Raw genomic sequence first — 20,655 nt, forward strand, 5'->3', positions numbered from 1 at the left:
TTGGTTGTGTTGTGCAGGTTCCACGTTGGCGCCGAATCATCGGTGTTGCGCCGCACTACATCTCGCCGCCATCAACCTTCAACGTGCTTCTTGACTCCTACTGGTCCGATTAAACCTTGGTTTCTTACTGAGGGAAACTTGCCACTGTGCGCATCACACCTTCCTCTTGGGGTTCCCAACGGACGTGCCAACCACACGCATCACTGGACAAGGGATATATTCCACTATATCTAGTGTGATCACCATGGAGTTGAAGGATGGTGATCTGTTCAAGACATTTCAACATTCCGAAACATGAGAGCGTTCGAACTTCGGGACGAAGTTCAGTTTAAGGGGGAGAGGCTGTAATATCCCAGGTTTAGAGGCAATAAAATAAGAGAACACCAAAGTGTGCATTGCATTCATGCATAGAAAATCCGGGGAATTTTCGCGCTTCAAATAAAACTTACCATCATAACAGAAGTTTCACTTGACTTGCTGGAACTGAAGTAGATCATCAAGTCAAGCGCTATAAACTTCACTGTGATCTTTGCTAAAACCTTATTTTGGGTAGAGATGATTTGATCTATGGATTAGATCAAATGGAATTAGTTTTACAACAAACAACACCTTAAGTAAGGGTCAACTATAAGATCTTATAAAGGATCTCAACATGACATTCCTTACAACAACACATTCTTTAAGAATCAAACACTAACTTATTAACACTTAAAAGTTAGCAACTACCTTTGTGTGTAAATTAATTCACTTCTAAACTTATTACCAAATAAGGTAAACCACAGGGTCTAAAGTGCATAAAAGCCACACATTATTATTTAAATCATAACTTAATAAGTACATGGAATATCATAAAACTAAATCCGTTTACATTACGAATTATAGTTAAAACTATTTGAATAAAACTAACTATGAGTATTTTGAAACTCACATGATCATGCCTTGGTGAAATCAAACACCAACTATCCAAATTTGAGGAATAACCTTCAACCTTGACCTTTTGACCAATATTATAACATAAATCAAATCATGTATGATGTGGTGCACTATCCACAAGATATTTAGTAACATATGTCACTTGGCTATCCAAAGATAAATCATATGAGAGGATAAGGATCATGCCACATAGGATGAAAATATCTACATGACTTGCTTTCCAAGCTATGCCACCTCATGCTCAAAGGATTGCTATGGATAAGGGCATGACAACCAAGCACCTTACTCATCTAACCAACATAAGAGTCACCACCTATGTGTCATGATACTAGAGCTTGCCCAAGCCTATAAATAGAGCCACACCCTTCATCCATTTGATCATCTTGTAGCATGATACAAGGATCAAACACTTGAGACCTTCCATGTGAATTAGCTAGGATCAAGATGAAGAAGCTAGGAGGTGGAGGCATACCACAAGATGCAGGTTTATCAGATTTCCTGAAGAACAAGCTACAGAAGATACCAAGGTAGAATTCCTAGGAAAACCATATATTTAGAGGATCAATCATCATCTCTTGAGTAGGACCTTAGGATATTCCAAGACATTGAGAAGTGAGAGAAGTTATAATACTAACCATAGCCATGTTCCTACAAAAATATTAGAGAAGTATTAATCCTAGTTGCTCAAGTCAATATTTAATTTTGGAGGTGAGAACCCTATTCCATTAGCAATACTTTAGGAAACCAATTCCATAATCATCAAAACTTGGTATTAATTATAAACCCTAAGAATTTAGGATGAGTGTGATGAGAGGAATATTAAAGAGAGATTAGTGAGGAATAAGTGAATCTTGTCTAATGCATGATCATACCTTGTAGACATAGATGATAAATTAAACCATATGATTACTAGATCTCATCTATCACATAAAATATTAAGTATATTACTAGTAGTTAACCCCAAACCAATCTTCATGTCTTGTATGGAGGAATAACCCTAGCCAATTAAATATAAGCAAAGCTTATACCATATCTTAATCCTAGTTGTGTATCACATTGGTAATCATAACTAAAACCCTATGCCATATTTGAATTTCAATCCAAGTATCACTTTGGATTATAAGAAGAACCTTGCCATGCCTCATGCCTACTTAAATTACAATTTAATGAAGAGTATGCAAAACCTACACCTTTTCACACATGATCCAATCCACATAAAATAATATGTTCTAACTTGTGCATCATGGATCACAAGTATAAACCAAGCCATATGTACTTAGGACTAAATATCATTTGGTGAGTTGAGTGAAACCTATATCCAAATCATCTTCTTAAACCTTAAGAAATAACTATCCACATAAAATCATAACACCATTCCATTTCCTTTACCATTTGTTAAACCCTAGCCATAATTAAATTATATGTGAATGATCACTATGGTTAAGCACTAGAAAAATAGAATGTGTTCACCATGCACATGTTCTAAATTTCAAACCAATTAAAATAGGTTTGGTTTCTAAATAAAAATAAATTGAGACAAATCCTTAAGCCATATCTATTTTCAAATGCACCTCACTAAAACACAAAATTAATAAAAGATTAAATATTTGTTTTAAAATAAAACAATGCAGTAACCACTATTATCAAGTGATATGAAAATTCAAATATTTTAGAACCTGCAAGTATAACCTGAATTCAAATTTGAATTCAAACCATAAAATAGAAACCAGAAAATAAAACAAAAATATAAAGCATAATTTGAAAAGAGAGAAAAGAGAGGGAAACTTACCTGGACCGCAGCAGCCAAAGCCAACCCAGCAGCAGCCCAAGTCGAAGCCCAGAAGCAGCCCAGCCCACGTCCAAATACCGTTTCGCTTGCTTTAAGAATCGTGCGTGGAGAAATGACTTCGCCGTCGTCGTCTCCGAGCTCGACAGCGCGGCGGAGCCAGTAGGCCACGATCTCGCCGTCGATAAGCTTGCCCCGGACATCGTCAGACCTCTCAGAACCGCGCCCAATCTCTCTCGCGTCCGAGCTTATCCGCGGACGAGGAGATCCTTGCCAGCTAGAAGCTTCCAGAGACCGCCACCTCTCCACCATGGCCGTCGCCGTGTCGAGGCCACAGGGCTTCCCTTGGCCTATAAATAGGTCGAGAGCATCGCCGTGCACTTCTTGTTCACCTCCACCACTCCATTGCTACTTAGACACTCTCTATCTCTCCCGCTCATCCACTCTCTGTTGCCGGAGTCGAAGACGAAGCCGACGGAGGAGGTCACCCCAGCCTCTGGCGTGTGGTCCAGGAGGAGCGCCTGGACTCAAGGAGCATCTGGGAGGAGCCCAGCATCCAGGGGAGACGTGTGGAGGATCGATTCCATCGTTCCCTTTCGCAGTAGTTCGTCGGGGGATCGCCAATCGCCATCGTCTCCATCGACCATCGCCGAAGCCGACCACACCTTGAGCTTCAGGGTGAGCATACGCATCTGTAGAGCTAGATCTCGCATCCTAGAACCTCCTGTAGCCTCTGATTCGAATCTCGCCGGAGTAGCACCGCCGCAGAGCTCATCGTCGGTGATGCTCCGGTGATCCCCTCGCAAAACCATCACCACCATTCGCTTTGTCTCGTTGTACTCGTTCGATTGAGCCTAGCCGCGCATCCCGGAGGTCAGAATCGGCGGCGCCACCAGCTACTGACCGCCGGCGTTTAACCGCCGGTGAGGTCAAAGGTCCTGGTCAACTTTGACCGGTCCTTGCTTGCGTGGCAGCCAGCGTGGACATGTACCCCACCAGTCAGTGAGTAGAGCTAGATCTGTCTCGGTACATTTAGTATTTTCGTTTTAAATTTAAAAACCCACTAAATAGCTGAAACTTTGCAGAAATAGATTAAATTCATTTTAACTCAGAAAAATATGAATAATATATCAAAATGCTCACAAAAATAAACTCTATTCAAATAAAATGTAAAACAAAAATGTGTGTCAAAATAAAAATTCACTTATTTTTATCTTTATTAATTATGTCTTTTTCAATTGTTTAAAATGCAAATTGAATTCAATAAATAATTAAGTTCCAAAATTAAATTTTAACTATTTAGTAACTAAGTAAAATTTTACGATTAATATTCTTTACCATAATAACATTCACTTAAATATTAGTGATAATTCATAAACCCTAATTGCAAATTACTATTTTCTATTTTTTTTAAATAACAATAAAGCAAGAAAATATTAAAAGCCAATATCATTTTGGTAGCTCAACAATTACTTACTTAAAACATTCTTTAGTTAACAAGTTATTATTTTTTGAACCTCATAATCATAAGACCCTAGTTTCTAATTAAACCCTAACTAGTAATTAGTTTAGTTCTTAAACCTCTAAAAAATTAATAGCATGTTAAAATTATTAATGATTTATCTCAAGTACTTAATCACATTAATTCTAGTACCAAGTATTACTTTTAGAATTGGATCATAATTTAGAAACCCTAGTTTTATTATAAGTTTGAATCTGGATCCCATTATTTTATGTGATCATGTCAAAATGTTTTAAACCCTAAAACCCTAGTTGCTTCTCACATGTGATCATGTGAATGTCACCTTACATAGAGAACCTTATTATATGACCAACAAATACAAGTCATGATCTACCAACATAGAACCAATTCACATGAGTCATCATTTCATATTCCTATTCTTGATTAAAACCTATATGATCCACTAGTATCACTTAGGAGCAAACCCTAACTTGTTAATTGGATTAGTACCATTGATCATTATTCCTATATACCATACCATTAGGATCAACCTCAACCATCAAACCCTAGTAGAACCATAAGATAAACCCTAGTACCAACATTGTGTAACAATTCATATCACATGCTCCTATTCCACTAAACCCTACTTAGGAAATGATAAACCATCTAGTTTAGAAGCAATTAGAGATTATTTAGTAAAGCAAATGTGAAGTCATAGTAACCCTAATAGCAAACCTATGGAACCATCTTAATAACCATCCTTTAATATGATATATGTGGGAAACCATGGTAATAACCCTATTAATACTTTCTACATATAAACCCATTCTACTTAAAGAACCCAACTAGTTCCTATTAGAGAACTAAATCAATCCAATAGTAAACCGTAGAAAGCCATAGCTCATATGTATAGTAGTTCATATTCTTATTTAACCTGTTCTTCAAAAGTTATTCTTTTGAAGTACAAATGTCAATCAACCCTTAGAAACCCTAATCCTTCTTTGAAATACTTCTTATTTCTTAAACAACATGTTCTTCAAAAGTTATTCTTTTGAAGTATAATACAAGTAATCATCAACCATGTCCTGTAGAACTAAAAATTGATAACTGTTCTTCACATATTATTCCACTACTATTCTTTATGTGTATGATTGTTATGATGTCTTATATCACTTGATTATGATGCTAATATAATCAAACCCTGAAAAGAACCTTGTTTGAGAACCATTCTAAAAGTGCAACCAACCCTAAAGAAATCTTTACAACTCATACATCCTAAATCATCGAGATTAGGTTACGCTCGGGACGATTGCATCTCATACTATGCATTATAGCATCTTTGCCAGTTCTTTAAACATTGTCCTTACCGGACGATGATGGTATTTCAGAATTTGGAGTTATCACGTATCGAAGCTTTTGCCTGCATAATCTTGCAGTCAAGAAAGGCAAGTTCATCGCTTGCTCATGTCATTTGATTATATGTATCAAACTATATGCAAAGTACTATACTTATCACTCATGCATTGAAAAGCAAAGTATTATTTTATAATTATGAATATGACTATGTGGTGGGCAATGGAACCATGGTATGTGTTGATATGGTGGAGGTTCCATTGCATGGGTTATATCACCCTAGGATTAATTACCAATGCCGTCCAGTGATTCTAGCGCCGTACAAACCGCGTTGACCATGAGATCTATAATGGCTCTGGGGAAGCCAGCCGTATCTTTTCCCTTCTGCACGCCAACGGATTGGTAGAGCCGCGGGGTGCTGGAGGCACTGCCGTAGGTTGGGATAGCCTTTTAAATCCCCATCCATTAGTGATGATGGCTCTACGATCTATGATGGATTGTCCGGAGTACACCATGAGTAAAGCCGTATTATCGGGGGAAGTCTACTGGAGGTGTACGGTTGGACAAAAGGGTGGGTTTGCAGGGTCGCGGAGAAGGCGGTGTGGGCTTGGATCTTTATACCTGGCCTCACACCAAAGGAAGTGTGAACGGGGGCAAGTCCCTGCGGATGGCAAAAAGGGTGAGATCTCTTGTGGGAAAAGTAACGCACCTCTGCAGAGTGTATCAAATTGTGGCTGTCACTCCCTGTTCCGGGAAGCGGCAGGAAAGGAACTCCACGAAGTTCTAGTCAACCTGTGAGAACTGACGGGCATAGTTTTCAGAATAAAATAAACCTTTTGAAGAAATGTTTATGAAAACTTGCATTGTCCTATGACTTTCTAGTCTATGGCTGTAGCTAGTGCATGATACACCTATTTCCTAATATGAACTTGCTGAGTACGCTCGTACTCATTCTATCTCGTTTGAACCCCCTTCTTAGATCAAGGCACTGAAGGAGAAACTACCGTGGAACTCGAAGACAGAGGAGTCAACTGCAACAAGATGAAGAATCCAATCAAAGAAGTCCATGGAGTCAACTTCTGCATCAGCTATTATGGAAACCTAGACTAGTAATAGAAGGGAACCTTTCCCTAATCCTAGCACCTAAATAGCTAGAATTCTATAGCAAGCCAAGTAGCTCTTAAACTTAAGTTAGCAATAAGATAGACTACGAGTCGTTCTTCTGGAGCTTTATTTGAAGTTTTACCTCACTGTAAAGTAGGAGGTTGTGTTGATCTTATGTAAACAGCTCGTGTGTACTTCTATAGACATACCTTGGACTCGCATATGTTTCTGTTGTACCACTCTGAGAGATGTAATATGAGTGGAACGGTGTTTCACTTGTGTTATGTCAACGACTTGTGTACTACACCATGCAGTGGTACGCTGGGTCATCACAGTTTTCTCCTCCCACGCGAGTTTTTGGGCCCGACGGGGCGGCGTCCTTCCTCGTGGCGGAGCGGCCCGGTGACGCCGGCTCCGGCCGGCGCTGCCGTTGCCTCCCCCGACGGCAGGAGGCCTGGATGCAGTGGTGGCGTCTCCCGGCGTTGCTCTGGCCGGCGGTCGCTCTAGGCGGGCGGCTCGGCCCGATCTGGGCTTGTGGGCTCAGATCTGGGCCCGGCAGGGCCTATTCGGATCCTCTGGATCTGAGGGTGGCCTAGGGTGCGCGGCTGCGTGCCCGACGCGCCACCTCCGCCGTCGTCCGCCGGTTGCATCCGGGTTGGCCCTGGGCCATGCGGGCCTGGACCTTTCCCTGGCCGTCTTCGTGGCTGTCGGCGGTCTGTTTCTTCCGTAGACTCTGGCAGTCCTCCGCCGCTGCGGGCGGCGTTTCGGAATCGTTGGGGCGATGTCCTCGCTAGCTATCTGGGACGCGGTCCCTGGGCTGGCTCGGTACTGCAGCTTCTCCGGTGGCTGCGGTATTCTTTCCTTCCATCTAGCTTAGGCGTGTTTGTGCAGGTGCTCGCACGCTGGGGATGGTGTGGCCGCCGTGGTGCCTCCGACCTAGCGTCGTGGACGTCTAGATCTGGGCTTGGCCGGTCTACGCCAGCCATCGTGTTCTTCCCTGCGGTTGAATCTAGTTGGGGCTAGTTCAATTTGCGACTTAGCTTGGAGGCGCGGTAGTGATCTTCGCCTTGTCCGCTCTGCGCCCTCGTGACGGCGTCTGGACTTTCTGACCAGGCTTGGACCTCGGCGAAAGCCACGCATGGCTATGGCCTGTGCCGGTGGCGGCGTCACCTGCGAGTGTCGTTCCCTTGTTGAAGGCGTCCTGATGATGGCCCTCCTGTTCGAAATGATGGATTCTGTCCCTCCGCCTCAATCTGCTCCCCTTTCGGGCCTCGCTTCGTGTAAGCTGCTCTAGTAGTGTTTTGTGGTACACTCTGTGACCACTCGCTGGTGTCGCAGCCCTCTCGCAACATCGGCTTGGCTACTTTTACACGGTTTGCTGCGGTAGCTGACTTCCTTCCTAGCGCCTTGGGGGGCTTTGCTAGGTCGGCGTCTGGTCGCAGCTCTTGCCGGTGTGCTTATCCTAGCCCGAGCTCAGGGTGGAAGATGTTGTGTATTTGGTCTGGACCTAGCCCGAGCTCCAGGGGTGGTGGTTCTCGGGTCTGGGTGAAAACTTTGCAGGACCTCGGTCGCTGCCGACGACGATGACGCATTCCTGCGCCATTCACCTTCTTGGAGGTGTCGCCGAAAGACCCCCTCCTTTGGTTCATCAAGCTCTGCTAGGTAGCTGGCCCGTCGTTGAGTTCCCACTTGGATTGCAGTCGTGGAGCGGGGGAGGTTTGTTGGCGTGGACCCAGTCGTGATCGCTCTGGTGCAACAACAGACAAGGCTCCCTCTTCATGGATCAAAATGGCGCTTCGGCTTGACATTTCTGTGTTGTCTTTTGTTGTAGTTTGTGGTGTGCGCTTGGCGCGTGTGTTGTAACTCTTGGTGTAACTTCTAGGCGGTTGATGGCTTTGTTAATTCAAAACCGGGTTCATTTCGAGCCTTCCGTCTAAAAAGAGCTCTCTGCATCTCGGCCTCTGTTTGGGGCTTCCGGTATATTTTCTCCACTTGTGGCAGATATATACATTTCTACCCTGCTGCTAGATTAGGCTTAAGCAGACGAGTCGAAGTTGCAGCATCGCTGGAGGGCACCAGGAAAAATCTTGTGTCGTTTGAAACCATGCTGCTCTCTCAACTTTTCAACCACATGTGCAGACCCTGAAACTGTGCAAGTACCAGACACAACCTTCCAGGCAGCTGGTCGTACCAAATCATCCAGGCATTATCTGTCTGTGCTATCTATCTCCTTGTAGCCGAGTCAAAAGGGGGCAAAAATGAAAGTGGGGTACGGAAAATGTTTTGACACAAGTACAAAGTAGTAAAAAAGTTGGCAAAAAGATTTACTCTGCCCTGCGGCGATACAAAGCTTTGCCTCATCATTGATCAACTTTAGAAAGATTATTGTTGGTGGATATTTGTTGCGGAAGACCATGCATTTCTCTCGTTCTAAGTAGTCCAACTAATGAGCATAGGGTTGCCATGGTCTTGCGGTTGGGCGTATTTTTGCTCGACATATTTGATCACCAAGTATCAATGGATAGGTCCGTCGATCAATTGGTGGTGTCAACTGACTCGATGCCAAGCCACCATTTGATCATACCCCAAAGCCTCTTGGTGTAGTGATGATGGGAGAAAAGATGCAGCTAGAGTAGTATTAGCTGAGTTAACGTATTTTGTTTAGCTTGATTTCCATCCAACACCAAAAGTTAAAATATTATTACACTTACCACATGGATGCATTTCGCTCTTTCAAAATAAGAAGAGCTCGCTAATAAATCCCCTGTAATTTCAAAATTAGAATCACCATTCACCAGACGTATTACTTTCTCAACATGCCAGTCATATGAGCAGCCAGAAGAAACATGTCAACTCCATCCCAAACAAAACGTTAAAAGAAACAATCCGAGGGCAAGTAGACCGAATTGACAGTTATGCTAAGTCAAGTTCTACATGTTTGCAGGAATCTATTACATGGCTGCAGTATGCTATGTCAAGTTTTACATGAATGCAAGGCGGCTTCTGTTCATAGAGATGACCCCACAGCTTGCACAGTGTCTACTGCTACAGAAAGCTCATGTTTCTGATGAGCATTTCTACAAAAGATACACTAGCAACATTTGGTGCCGTTGCCAAAGCACCTGAAGCCGAACTAAAAAGAACCCTGTTCTTAATCTAACCAAGGCCGGACCTAAATTACAGGATCCTAAACTGTGAGGAGTATATATGGTGCCTCCAATCACTGACACAAGACGCGGTACAGATGTCTGTGGCGCCATCTTGCGAAAACGCTTATGACGTCTTGACATACTTGCCAACATATGCCTGCATGAGAGACAAACCGGTTAGGGAACATAAGTGAGGTAAAAGTGTTGTTGTTCAGCGGGGATGAGGAAGCTGAGGTGACCTGTACAAGTTTGCTTAATTTTTCTTTCGAGTAGGACATGTAGACGTCAATCTTCTCTTTACTTTGAGGGGTGTTTTCAACCGTGCTTGTAACTTTGTCCACAACCTTTTTCACAATAGTTTTGTGAACCTCTCTGGTTAAATTGCCCTCTTTCCATGTAGGTTTAAGTGCTTCCTTGACAAAGTCTGCAAGTGCAAGTTTAAACATCTTCAGTGCCTTGGACTCCTTGTTCTTCTTACTGTCACCGTCTTCAGGAGCCTCACCATCAGTATCTTTGGGCTCTCCTTTCTTATTTTCTGAAGGCACGGCGGTTTCATTAGCTACTGTCGTAGCAGCATGACCAGTCGGTACAACCGTTTGGGGTAAGAGCACTGGATTGCCATTGCTAATACCAGCTGCCATTGGTGCCTGAAGTGTCTGGGGAACTTGCTGTTCAGATGGAATAGAGTGTGTGAGCTGGACCATTCCTGCCTGTTGCTGCGCCCAAGGCCACGGATTGGGTTGAGCATCCACGGCTGCACCAGACGAACCAATCATCAAGTTCGGATTCAGATTAGGCTGGGGTAGTTGTAGTCCATTGGTACCAGGCTGCATTATGAGGGATTGTGCCAAAGATGTTATTACTGCACGACGTAAGTCTTCCTCACTTGTTGCCGCATTACGAGGAAGGGGAGCTCCAGGCATATCAGCTGAGCTGGAGCTTGGCAATACTGATAACCCTTGCAAGGTGTGACTCTGACTTTGCATATAGGGAGCAACAGGCTGGAAATTATGTGTGTTCTGCATGCTTTGAGTACCATTATCATGACTAGGCACTCCAGATAACCCCTGCAAGGTTTGATTCTGAATCTGCATATTTGGAGCACCAGGACGAAAATTATGTGTGCTTTGCAGACTTTGAGTACCACTGTCTTGGCTAGGCTTGGACATGTCAATGTTTGCTTGGCTCTGCCCAGCATGCAAAGGCATTAGACTATTTTGTGAAACTTGACCAGAGGCACTGAAATTATGTCCATTAAACATAGAGAGATCTGGCAATGCCTGTGAAGTTTGAGAGTAGCCGTGTAGGTTCTGTCCCATATAAGGAGGTACTGGCTGATTATGCATGCCAGGACCTGAGTTATTAGCAGTTGCCTGAGAAGCTACAAACTGATCTTGCCTGTTTGGATGTAACGAAAAGTTGCTTTCATGAAGTTGGTTATTAAAAGGCAATATGGATGCAGCATCCTGCTGGCTGTTGACTGGATGAGTTGGTGCCCCAGCAATTTGAGGAACTGCATCTTGGTTCTGTGCTATTTGGCTCAAGTTTTGCCCACCTAAAAGATTAGCAGCATGAATCCCAGTTTGCACACTCAAATTGCCAGTGTTGGCAGATGCACTCTGACCATCCATGGCAGATAACTTCTCATTGTTCAGGGTATCTGCGCTTGCTTGCATAGAACCTGAAAACTGTGGCCGTTTTAAAGCTGCTATTTCAGGTTTGTTTTGCCCTTGAGGGCCAAAATCCTCCTGAGGACTAATCTGGTACTGACTCCTTCCAGCATCTTCCAATTGCCGGTTTTTGTACACATATCCAGTATCACTTCTGACAGTAGTACCCTGAGAACCAAGGTTTTCCCTGTCATCTCTGGGTAAAATATGAGAGCCTACATGTGCAGCATTACTCTGTTCACCCCAATTCGAATAATTCCCTTCTGTTGTATGCCCATCACCATACTTTGGAGGCTCATCAGATGCGCTCGGTCCCATTTGACTCTGGGGAGCTTCCTCATGGAGATATGGACAAATTTCACCACGACGGCAGCGGCCTTCAGCAAAAAATTTACAGGGCCTTCTATTTTCTCTACGGTGCTCAGTCCTACTCCCATAGGATGAATCAGGACCACCTCTACCATGAGCAATTTCCCTAGCCTCATCTCTCCATCCAACATGAGAAGTGGAATCATCATGAACATATCGGCAACTTGCACCTCTGCTGCACCTTCCTTTGACAAACTCATGGCATTGCTCAGCGGACCTGTAATCTCTTCGGGGTTCAGATCTTTCCCAAGTACCATCCTCATAATGACCTCGGGGTTGCCTGCTCCGTGGAAAGTCATTTGGTTCTCGTGGATCCATGAAATCCTTGTTCTGATTACCATACCTTTCCCTTGAGTCTGCAGGATAATGCTCATCGAACTGCCTGCGCCCGCCATCTTCATGAGGAAACCTGCATTGCAAGCCTCTTCTGCATCTACCAGCTGTAAAATCTCTGCAGAGCAAAGGAGGCCCTCCAGGTATTCTGCCTCTCTCAACCCTACAATCAGGTCCACGGTCAAAATAAGGACTTCGACTTCTGCTTCTGCCTCTACCTCGCTCTCTGCTCCTGCTTCTGGAGCCACTTCTGTTCCTGTTAAAAGAAACAAATGCGGCAGAGAAAAGGTTATTATCTTTTAGTTTAATTTCTGAGTTCTTAAAAACGACAGATCATCTGCCAAATCAAAATGGACAAGAGAGGTTCTCAGCAGGTAAAATAAGAATAACACTTGCAGTTCTTTCTTCTAGATTGTACTGCAACAAAGATATGGTGTTTGTGTAAGTAGAGATGATCAACCAGCAAAGCATAATTAAGAAAAATAAGCCCTAGCTTGTTTTATTTTGCAGCATAACCATAAATTCTATCTTGGGTACTTCACAGTTATAACTAAATTTCAACTGCAGATTAGCTCAAAAAGTTTCTTTTCAAGCAACATACATGGCACGCATAACCAAAGTACCAATACATGTGCAGTAATGCGCCAATTACTCTTCATAACAAAGAAGAAAGTATCCCTCAAAAAAAACAAAGAAGAAAGTAGTTACTTCTTCAACCATACCTGCGCGACCTGTTCCAACCACCTCTTGGAGATGGACTGCGAGTGCGCTGCCTCCAGGCATCTGGACCAGACGACAACCTAGAAGAATAACCACGGCCAACAGCTGTGCCCCATGCATCACCACGTCTTCTGTCATCTGCATATTTGCTAATACCTTGGTTACCAGTTGCCTTTTCCAAAGCTACCTTACCCCGGTCATTATTATTATGCTCCTCGTCAGCCACTCGAGGAGGCTCCCATCTTTCAGATGACACTTTAGATTGCCTTTCCTTGATATCTTTATTAAACCCATCAGTGCGTTCCTTCTCGTGTGCTGAACTGCCTTGTTGCATGAAGGCATCAGGTTTTAGGTTCGAAGATTCACCACTAGGGTGCAAACCTCCATCCTTACGACGGTCATCTGTATTCTTAGGAGGAGAATCATCTTCACTGATCTCAACAACATCACGAGAAACTTCTTTCGTGTCCCACTTGGACCTCCCTTTCCTAGCAACACCACTCATTTGAACCTTTGTTTATTAGTCTTCTGATTTTCTTTGAAATAGCTGATGTTATCCAAATAAGAACCTCCCTTCCAGCTTATCAAAAAATGTTCTTCTGATTTTCTCTGAAATAGTTGAAGAATATGTATACAATTATAATCAGCCAAAAAACACTCTGACAATATAATGTCGAGACAGCTAGAGGTACCAGAAGTGACTGAAATGAAGATAGGTTGAATTAAAATGTAGATAAAGCATAAACGCATAATATGTGCATAAATTTTTTATGTGCAGAATAAGACGAAAAAATGACAAAGCCAAGGCACTTGACTGACAGAGAGTTGCATAACAATGTAGGATTAAAAATCAGGTTACAGAAAATATTGTGCTCAAGAGGGGCATGTACTTTCGCTCATAGGGGCACGAGCTCCTATTATTCGGCCGATATAGATATGTTCTGAGAATTTCTTACAACAATCTCAAGCGTGGAACATGTGTCACATGCGCCTTCAAAATTTCACACTTGATACAGGAAATCATTATTCATTAGACACAGAAAGAGAAGATTGTGGCATTTTTAGGGGGTCCTATCTGCCTTTCCTATGTGTCCCTCAAAAATACATAAGTATGCAAGAATATCCATGATTTGTTTTAGACGAATTGACCCATAAACTGCTGAGGCAAGAACAGCCAGATGAACAGACATAAACATCAGGGATACCCACAGAGGCAGAAATCTTTAATTGTTTAATAACTCTGAACGAGTCGCAATTAAGACCAAGAGACAAACAGCCACCTCATGTAAAATCATCTCATTACAACAAGAATTTACAGGTAAACAGGATTCGCCACTGTTTGATTTCTACACTTACAAGACAGCTAAATCTACGAACTTAGGGCTGCCTATCAAGAATGTTTCGCGTAGCAACCGCAGAAATCTTGGGCATCAACAACTTGTGTCGAAGTTTCTCTTTCAATTACTTTGTTCCAGCAGCTTTGCCAAACTTGGTGGATACTTAAGGTTTAATTGTTACTGTCTCTGGCTGCAGAGACCTTGGGCACTGACTTTACTCTCCCCTGAATTGCTGCGTTCCAGTGATTTCGCCAACTTGGTGGCAATTAACAATTCGTTTGTTTCTTTACATAATTGCTAGCTAGGGCCTTGATGACTAAACCAAAAGGGCAGAAACTCCAAAAGTTGCATTAACATAATCCTGCATATGAGAAAGATAACTATCAGCTCCCATGAATTCCTTTATGGTTTTTCCCTACTGCAATTTTCTTCCACTGATTTCTAGGCATATTAGAACCATAAGCCTAAGTTGTTTAAATAACCCCAGTACCGAATGGCCACCTTCGCTGGTTCGTCCAAAAGCCAATCAAGTAAGTAGGTTTTCTGGTCAGTAAGATAGCTAGTCTACACGTACCTAGTGGGGACAATCTACAAACGCATATAAGAAACCTTTGGTTGCATGATTTAACAGTTTCACAACATTTTCAACATTAACTGCATATCCACAAAAAATAATAAGAAAGTGGTCTTTGCATACCACAGATGACTAAAACATGGCAGCTATGTACTGCCAACACCCATTGATCATCACAAAGGAAGGAGAAAGAAAGACCCAAAAGAAAAACCACACAAACAAAAATAAGTTGGCTGCTTGCATTTGTTTGCCATTTTTATATCTCCAGAAAACCCATATTATTCAGGATGGGCTACAAAGCTCCTTATATGGTGGCCCACAGAGAATCATGCCGGTATACAAAAAATAAAAAAGAGATCTATGTGTGCTCGTTGAGAAAGAGTACAATGAGATGTGAGTATGTGGCACAAATTTACATACCTGAAACTGTGCTCCAAAGTTGTCCTGAGATGACAGAGAATGGCACCACAGCTTCTAATGTCCAAACAGAAACCATGGAACTATGCTCAACTTAATTTCCATCTGACAAAGAAAAGATTTTTTTTGTTAAAACCTGAAACAACTCCTAGAGTGAATAGAAACTGATCAACAATTCAACATGAGCACAAGCAAAACGGAAAAACTAACTAGCTGAAGATGTGGGGCATAGACAAAACTAATCATAGGCAAAATGTAGGCACTTATACTTCAATTCCACCGAAAACATTGTGTAAACAGTAAAAAGAACACCCTTTATAGGCCCTTGTACACAGTGAGCTATCCGTTACACCAGACCAACAACTTTTTAACTCACCCATGCATTCAAAGGCACAAGTCCTAAAAGGCTATATAACACAAATTATGGTATCAACACAATAAACTGAACAAATTCAGCAATACCCATCCACACGCAGTATCACACCTAGTCTAACAAAATTAACCAAAAGTGATTCAAGTTACGCCTACAAAGAAACAAGAGAGGACTTGGCCCACCATCCAACAGCTCTCTGAGCTACTACAACACATGAAACCGAAAACCGTCCTGGCGTCTGCGAGACCCAGCTACAAAGGTCGACACACGTAAACTCTGCACTAGATCTCATGGTGCAGAACTGAAACCAATCGGGCACCGATTCGCAGCGGGGCGTCCAGTCACTCCCGAGACGGCAGAACCTAGGATCGACCAACCGTCGTCCGCCGCGCCACATTCTTGTGGGTGCGGGCATGGGTAATAAATTAAAATTAATCAAAAGTGATTCAAGATATGCCTACAAAGAAACAAGAGAGGACTTAGCCCACCATCTATCAACTCTCTGAGCTACCACAACACATGAAACCGTCATGGCGACTGCGAGAATCAGCTACAAAGGTCGAAACACGTAAACTCCGCCCCAGATCTCACGGTGCAGAACTGAAACCAATCGGCACCGATTCGCACCGAGAAGGGGGTGTCCGGTCACTCCCGAGCGGCACAACCTAGGACCGGCCAACCGTCATCCGCCGCGCCACATTCTTGCGGGTGCGGGCATGGGGAATAAATTCAAATTATGCCTACAGGAAGAAAAAAAAAGGACCTAGCCCAGCATCTAACAGCTCGCTGAGATACTACCACACATGAACCCGAAGTCCAAAGATTTGAACTTTGGGGAACCCGAAGTCCAAAGATTTGAACTTTGGGGAACCCGGAGTCCAAAGATTTGAACTTTGGGGTCCAGCAGAGTGACAGGCCCCTCTAAATCACTAGAAACACGAAGGGGGCAGATGTAAACCCTGCAGTAGATCTAACGGAGCAGAGCTGGTAAGGTAAGGTAAATCAATCGGTAGGACGCAAATTCGCACCAAGAACTGAGGGACCGGGTCAGTCCCGAGTGGGCAGAACGTGGGGCAGACAGATAGACCGTCCTCTGGCGGCGCGCCGCCGCATTCGCGTGGGTGCGGACGTGGGGAGGGGAATTGAAAGGAGACTCTGGAGAGGGCGAGAGAGAGAGGAGGGGACAGGAGTCTCACCATGAGGGGCGCAGAGGCGGGAGGTCGGCGCCGGATTGGAGGAGCGCGTCGCTGGCGGGCGGGCGCGGCGCGCTGGTGAAACCCTAAAACTCGCAGCCGACGGGAGGAAGGGGGAGCACGTTTGGAGCGCAGAGGCGGAGAAAGGAATCGGGCGGAGGATTCGTCGTTAGTCGTTACGGACGGACGCCGAGTGAGGCGCGGTGGGGCAGTGGACGTAATATGGGCCTGTTCCTGTTGGGCCTAAACCGGTCGCTGCTAGCTCACGGGAGTAGGGTATTCGCCCGTGGGCTGATGGCGGCAAACCCTATGCACCGCCTGCTGCGGTGTATAGGATTGGAACCTCGGACGGGCCGGCCCACCAGCATGGACGCCATCGCCTGTCTCCTCCTTCTATTCTCCACCTCCGGCTGAACACCTTAGGTGTGGCGAGAGACGACGATGACGAGGCTGGGGCAAGGCGACAGCAGCAGAGCTCTAGTACTTAGGGTTGAGGACTCAGGATTGGGGTGGCTGGCCCGACTTAGGGGTGAGGGTGGCTGACCGGACTTAGGGTTAGGGGTGATGGTGGGGGTCTTGCCGGCATTGGAGAAGGGGGAGCTTAGAAGGATGGTTGGTTGGGCGGCGACGGACAGGCGGAGGTGGCGGCTCAGGAATGGACCCACACGTTATTGAGCGTGCGTTCAGGCCCCGCATGTGTGTGGCCGCCGGGATTCCCTATTCTAAGTGTTTTGCTTTATGGAAAGCGTCAACTCCTGCATGGAGGAAGTGGTGCCATCCTCTTCCTCCATCACGTTCCTCCCAACAAGGTCGCCTCCAATCTCCTTCATTCCACACACACCCCACCTTGCTCCCTACCTCTCTAGGTCCAATGCCGCCTTCCGCCTCTAGCTAAACCGCTTGTTTCCACCACGCGTGGCCGGCGGCATTGCTGCGCCACCTTGTCGCCCAGGCCTACTCGAGCCACCACCTCTGCCAGTCCGCCGCATCCCCCTCTAACCACTCCTTCTTCTCCAACTGCGGGGAGGTCCCACACCATCACCAACCCTAAGTCTTTGCACCCGCACCCTAAACCCTAAGGTTTTCGGCCTCACCTCCGCCCACGGCAAGCAGCGTCGTCCACGTCTCCAATCAGGTCTTGGTCTCGCCTCCATCGGGGATGCCGCGTACAACCATGTCGTCCCTGTCTCAGTGAGGTGGGTGCGTAGTCGCCTTTGTCTTCTTTTCTCTGACAACTTCTTCCTTCCCCACCACCACCGAATTGGACCGGGCCACATACCCGCGTTGAAGGATTTGTCGTGGCCGCCGGCCGCTAGACGGGGAGCTCTGTTGGTCGCTAGGTTTGGGCGGGACAAAGAAGACAAAGGGTATAGGATTTTTATAACAGGGTGAATACTTATTTGGTTCAAAGTAAAAGTTAAGGAACATTACTGGAATATAATAATTTTTTCTATGATGACACTATTCATCCATTGGGTTTATAAAAGATCATCCCATCTCAATCTCAAAGGAGAAATGAAGAAATTTTAATTAGACATCTTTTTAAATACATATTCACTTTGGAAGTCTAAGGCACCTATGAAGTGCAAAGTTTTCATGTGGCTGGTGGTTCAGAAGCTGTGCTTGATGGCAGACAACCTGGCGAGAAGAGGGTTGGCCTCATAATCCGGCATGCTTCTCTTTGCCAAGACGCCTACACATCTTTTTGTGCATTGTCGCTTCTTGCAGTAGGTTTGGCACCGGATCCGATCCAGGGCCATTTTCCCACTCCTAGCGAGGCATTCCAGAGTACTGAAGCTTGGTTGTTGACGACGTGCGACAATGATTTTGATACCGTCTCCATTCTTATGCATTCCAGAGTAAGACACCTAAGAGTGTGCGACGTGATTTTGATACCGTCTCCATTCTTATGCATTGGAGGCTCTGGAAAACAAAATGGTCGCATCTTTCAACAGGAAATCAATGGAGTGGTTCGCGTGTTTGAGCTCATCATAGAAGATATGAGAGCGTGCAAAAACACTCAAGTTCCGTTGATCACCAATCACACACCACACCAAAAAATGGTAACAACAACTGGACGAATTACGAAGTACCATCACCAAACAAATTCAATGAAAGAATCAAAGAAAGGACAAACTAAGCTGGTGAATTACTGGACGTGACTACGAATTGGCGCAAGGCCCGATCAATCCACCGCCGGTACATATACGGTGTTCGTATGCCATGATTATTCCAGCCTTATGATCTTGTTCGTTCTGGCAGCGGCCGTGGCCCTTACCGTCTCGATATCATGCAGCTTGCGGACCACGGCGGCTCTGAGCTCGAGCAGCCGCGCCTCATGCGCCTTGGCCTCCTTCAGCCCCATCCGGGCCACGTCCTTCCCAACCAGCTGCCTTATCGTCGCCGTCGCATGCTGATGCCCCGGCCGGCCGGGGAACTTGTGACAAGAGCCGCCGGTGCCGTCACGGGCTACGACGTATATGCCCACGTCCGTGCCGAACTCCGACGCGACGCCAGCCGCCTCCGCGTGCTTCCGCTTGAACGTCGCCGCTCCGCGCCTCGCGTCGGCATCGCAGGAAGACGCGTTGGCTGCAGGCTGCTTCATCTGGCCTACGCGGATCGCCCCATGCTCCCGGGCGATCATCGCCGCTGGTGCTGCTTGCCTCGGAACGACGAAGGCGGGAGAGGCAGCGGTGGCCTGCCGCGTCGTGCCGGGACTAGGATAAGCGGCCGGGCGGGGCGCCCCGTACCTCTGGACGTGGCCGGCGGACAGCGCTGCGACGACTTGTCTTGCGGCCGCGTCGGCGGATGGGGCACTAGTGGAAAAGAGACCTTTCGTCCCAACCTTTAGTCCCCGTTTTGAACCAAACCGGGACCAATGGGGGGTATTGGTCCCGGTTCATCATGAAAACCCTTTAGTCCCGGTTCGTTTGGACCCTTTAGTCCCGGTTGGTAATACAATCCGGGACTAAAGGGTGGTCTATGGGGCAAAAGTCTTTAGTCCCGGTTCGTATTACCAACCGGGACTAAAGGTCTACCCTTTAGTCCCTGTCAGACATGAACCGGGACTAAAGGTTTTTTTGCCCCCCCATGCCCCCCCACCCCCCCCCCCCCCCCCCCGTGGATCGCCTTTTTTAGCACTGTAAAATAGAAAAGAAAAAATGATAGAAAATTCAAAAAAATAAAATGTTTCCGGATTCTTGTATGTTATGCAACCTACTATTAGGGAAAATTAACAAATTTGAATTTTCACTTTTTTTGCAAAAATGTTTTGAAAAATGGTAAAACCGCAATAACTTTTGCATACGACGTCGAAAAAAACCGTATAATATATCAAAAAAATCCTGGGAAAAAGTTACATCCGAATTCACCGGGGTTTACCCGGTTAGCCAATTTTTAGATTCTCAAAATTCCAAATGAAAATATGAAAGCAGGAAGATTTTAGTTTTTGCCAGAAATTCAGAATTTTATTTTTTAAAATTTTTTAAAATAATAATTACATCATGCATAAAGATTACTATTACTTAACCATAAAGTTAGCCAATTTTTGAGATTTTCAAATTTTCAAGTTTGGCAAAAAAATATTAAAAAATAATAAATTAAAAAAACAATTATAATACAAATTTAAAAAATTATAATTATAATACCATTACCACAACATGTTATTACGTTATTAGTTTTGTTTATTAAAATAATTATTTGGAATTCGAATAATAAATAAGTGTGACATCGACCAACATGTTAATAGGATTGATATGATACTAGTATCACAACATGCGCGCGAAGCACTTGGAAGCGGGATGGGAAAGGAACTTGGAAGTTAAGCGTGCTAGTGCTGGAGTAGTGGGAGGATGGGTGACCGAGCGGGAAGTTGGACCACGG

General features: G+C 44.7%; 1 protein-coding gene across 2 annotated transcripts; it reads right to left on the minus strand.

Annotated features, from left to right (window-relative positions):
* Positions 1 to 9,510: 9,510 nt before the first annotated feature.
* On the minus strand, positions 9,511 to 16,949 carry LOC127314448 (zinc finger CCCH domain-containing protein 55). 2 transcript variants are annotated; one of them, XM_051344915.2, is made up of 6 exons: positions 16,777 to 16,949; positions 15,211 to 15,312; positions 12,904 to 13,488; positions 11,913 to 12,415; positions 10,027 to 11,877; positions 9,511 to 9,944 (listed from the first exon to the last, which is right to left on the minus strand). In XM_051344915.2, exons 3-6 carry the CDS (start codon positions 13,382 to 13,384, stop codon positions 9,912 to 9,914), a joined length of 2,868 nt encoding a protein of 955 aa, XP_051200875.1. In that variant the 5' UTR covers positions 13,385 to 13,488; positions 15,211 to 15,312; positions 16,777 to 16,949; the 3' UTR covers positions 9,511 to 9,911. The 2 variants fall into 2 exon arrangements, with proteins under 2 accessions (XP_051200875.1, XP_051200874.1); XM_051344914.2 differs by having other exon boundaries at positions 10,027 to 12,415; positions 12,882 to 13,488; positions 16,777 to 16,947.
* Between the last annotated feature and the right edge of the window lie 3,706 nt (positions 16,950 to 20,655).

This window comes from Lolium perenne, chromosome 7 (genome assembly GCF_019359855.2).
Source record: "Lolium perenne isolate Kyuss_39 chromosome 7, Kyuss_2.0, whole genome shotgun sequence".
Classification (NCBI taxonomy): Eukaryota; Viridiplantae; Streptophyta; class Magnoliopsida; order Poales; family Poaceae; genus Lolium; species Lolium perenne.